We start from the raw sequence: 2,495 nt of genomic DNA on the forward strand, positions 1-2,495 counted from the left end.
ATGCCAGAGTTGATGTGTTTTCACGTGTTTGATTGGTTACAGGGCTATTTAGCTTGATAATATGCAAAGGTGCGTTTGAGATACTGACCTATTTTCTTATCATTGAGTTCAAGGTCATCGTTGTTGTGATTGAAACCCGCTAAAATGCTCTCGAGGGAGTGATTCTGAGCTCTTTTTACTAAGAAATAAAGACAATACTGGCCGCAAAACAGCGAAAATGGATATTGCAAAACTTTACTAGAGTAGGTCCACACAGCTGTATTTCTCTGTATAAACCTTGTAATGTGTTTATCTCTGGGTGGCAAACCGTATGAGTCAAAAAAGATGCCTCTGTGTTTACCGTCGATTTGCACACACACCCAATGCTCCCCTTCTTTTCGCATGGGATGTGTGTTGACTATGTATGCGGCTGGATAGGTGTCAACGCGTTTAGGTAACTGATCCAGGGCATAAACACCTTTGAATTGTTTCTTCAATTTCGGATGTGTAGTCGCTAGATATTCTAATTCAAGGGTATTCATTGGAAATCCTTGATGATGTTTCTGGCCCTATCAATTTCTATGACGTTATCGAATTCCGCATAAACGAAAACGGACATAGTTTCTGTCAAGGCTTCAGCGAATTTCAGATCTAAGCGGAGATTTCCTTCCTTAACGAGGTTAACGTGATTGCCGTCCTCCCTATCGGGTGACAGATCAAATACCCAGAGAGTGTAACCTTTTCTGTAGCTTTCACGTGTGATGTCGTTGCCGTTGTCATCGTGAATCTTCCCGGTTTCGCTGAACATGGTCATGTATGATTGGATATAATTGTTCTTAGTGCCAAAAGCAGGGGTCAGTGGCTGTGCCGGATACGTCCTGCTATTCGCCTCGATGCTGATGAAATTGAGATCATTGTGCTTCAGATTGAATGGGTTTTTATTCTTTGCGCCCACCTGAGCAGCATTTTCGGTCATGAAAACAATCACTCTCCTAGGAACTTGCCCCAAAAACACGTTGTCTCTAGTGATAGTTTGTGTGCCCGTGTTCACCGAAAATGTCTTTACTTCGACCCTTCGTATGTGATACCTTGCATTTGTAGTGTTTAGAGCTTTAGCGTGTGCTGTTAAGACAGCTGGGTTGGGTTTAACATGCTGCACTAAAAGGATGGCTTTCGTAATCTTAGTCACCTCAGTGCCGAGATCTGACATGAGAAAGAATGTGTTTTTCGTGCGATTCAATCTTATTTTCATGTCCACGCCATTGAGTAAGTAACGATTTTGATGGCACAAATCAAGATGCAATCTGCCAAACAAATCAAGTTGTCTGCTTTTGGCGATAAATTTGGCCCTTGTTTTGAAGCCGCTGTTAGTGTCAGCTGCTGTAGGATCGACCTTTTCAAATTTACCGGGCTCGTCAGCATACCATAGACCGGCCTGAAGTTGACTTTTCTTGGCTTCTTCGCCATAGGACAGCAACGTTTCAATGTAGGCCCTATACGGGTATGTGTTATTAGCAGATGTGACCAATTGCCCGTTTAAGGATAAATCAATCTGACTGAATAAGGTGTGCAGCAGATTGTTGACAGGTCCAACCTTTGCATTTTCTTCCAGATCAGTACCATCAGCCTTGGTAACTTTGAGTTCGAGATAAAGATACGTCTTGGCCAAATCAATGTATTCATCTCCGCAATTAGAGACAAAAAATTCGATAGGCGTATCATCGGTAAGCGATCCTAGAGGTAAATATTCGATGTGCTGCGACTTTTCAATGCTTGTAAGCGTTGGCGGTAAGGAAAATAATTCAAGGTCGTTGTTTGTGCATTCACAGGAGCCAACTTGCATCATTTTGACGTGTTAGTTAGTTAGCCGAAGATATCAGATGCTGTCTTTGTTTTAGATGCTCTCCGCCGCTTGGCCCGTCTAAGACTGGTGAGGGGCGTAGCCGTTTTCCGCTTTTTATTCGAACCGCTAGGCCTTTCTTGGGACAAATCCAAGAAAGTACGTTTCTCCCGATATTCTTGCCAGCTTCAATGGCCCTTTCTTTGGCAGCTTCTTTGATATTCTTTCCCTTGAGCAAATCGCCCGCAAATTGAGCCCCCGATTGCAGCAGCGATTTTCCCGCGGTTTTTGCCGCCGATTTCAGCAGTGGGATAGCCATTTTTGCCAAACCCGAAAACAGGCCCCCTATACCGTGCCCTTTTTGAACGCGCGATCCAATAAAAACAGGAAAACCCCCACCGCCTTTTTGCGTATAGTGGGCGTCATAGCAGCGAGGATCGCAAATGTACACTTTTCTCATTGTTTTTACGGCGGAAGTGAAGTACAATGTCAACGCGTCCTTTCTCAAATGGCACAGGATCCCGAGGTCTGTCCTTATATCGATTTCGAGGGTGCCATATGTAGATTTGCTAACAGGGAAATAGTGAATATTTTGAAACGATTTTCTAATAGTATCACCCTGCTTACCTTCAGTGGTTATTGCACGGAGTAAGGGGGTTAATACGTCGCCAACGAG

The 2,495-nt window shown here is 43.8% G+C and overlaps 1 protein-coding gene across 1 annotated transcript; it reads right to left on the reverse strand.

Moving 5' to 3' along the window:
• Positions 1-517: 517 nt before the first annotated feature.
• Positions 518-1,825, reverse strand: LOC135484817 (uncharacterized protein F54H12.2-like). The gene has a single exon (XM_064766504.1). The coding sequence runs from the start codon at positions 1,823-1,825 to the stop codon at positions 518-520; it is 1,308 nt and encodes a 435-aa protein (XP_064622574.1).
• Positions 1,826-2,495: the final 670 nt, after the last annotated feature.

Source organism: Lineus longissimus, chromosome 3 (genome assembly GCF_910592395.1).
Source record: "Lineus longissimus chromosome 3, tnLinLong1.2, whole genome shotgun sequence".
In the NCBI taxonomy this organism is placed as follows: Eukaryota; Metazoa; Nemertea; class Pilidiophora; order Heteronemertea; family Lineidae; genus Lineus; species Lineus longissimus.

What these genes read in the sequence shown, in the direction of transcription:
- LOC135484817 (XM_064766504.1), bottom strand. Translation starts at nt 1,825, where the DNA reads ATGATGCAAGTTGGCTCCTGTGAATGCACAAACAACGACCTTGAATTA.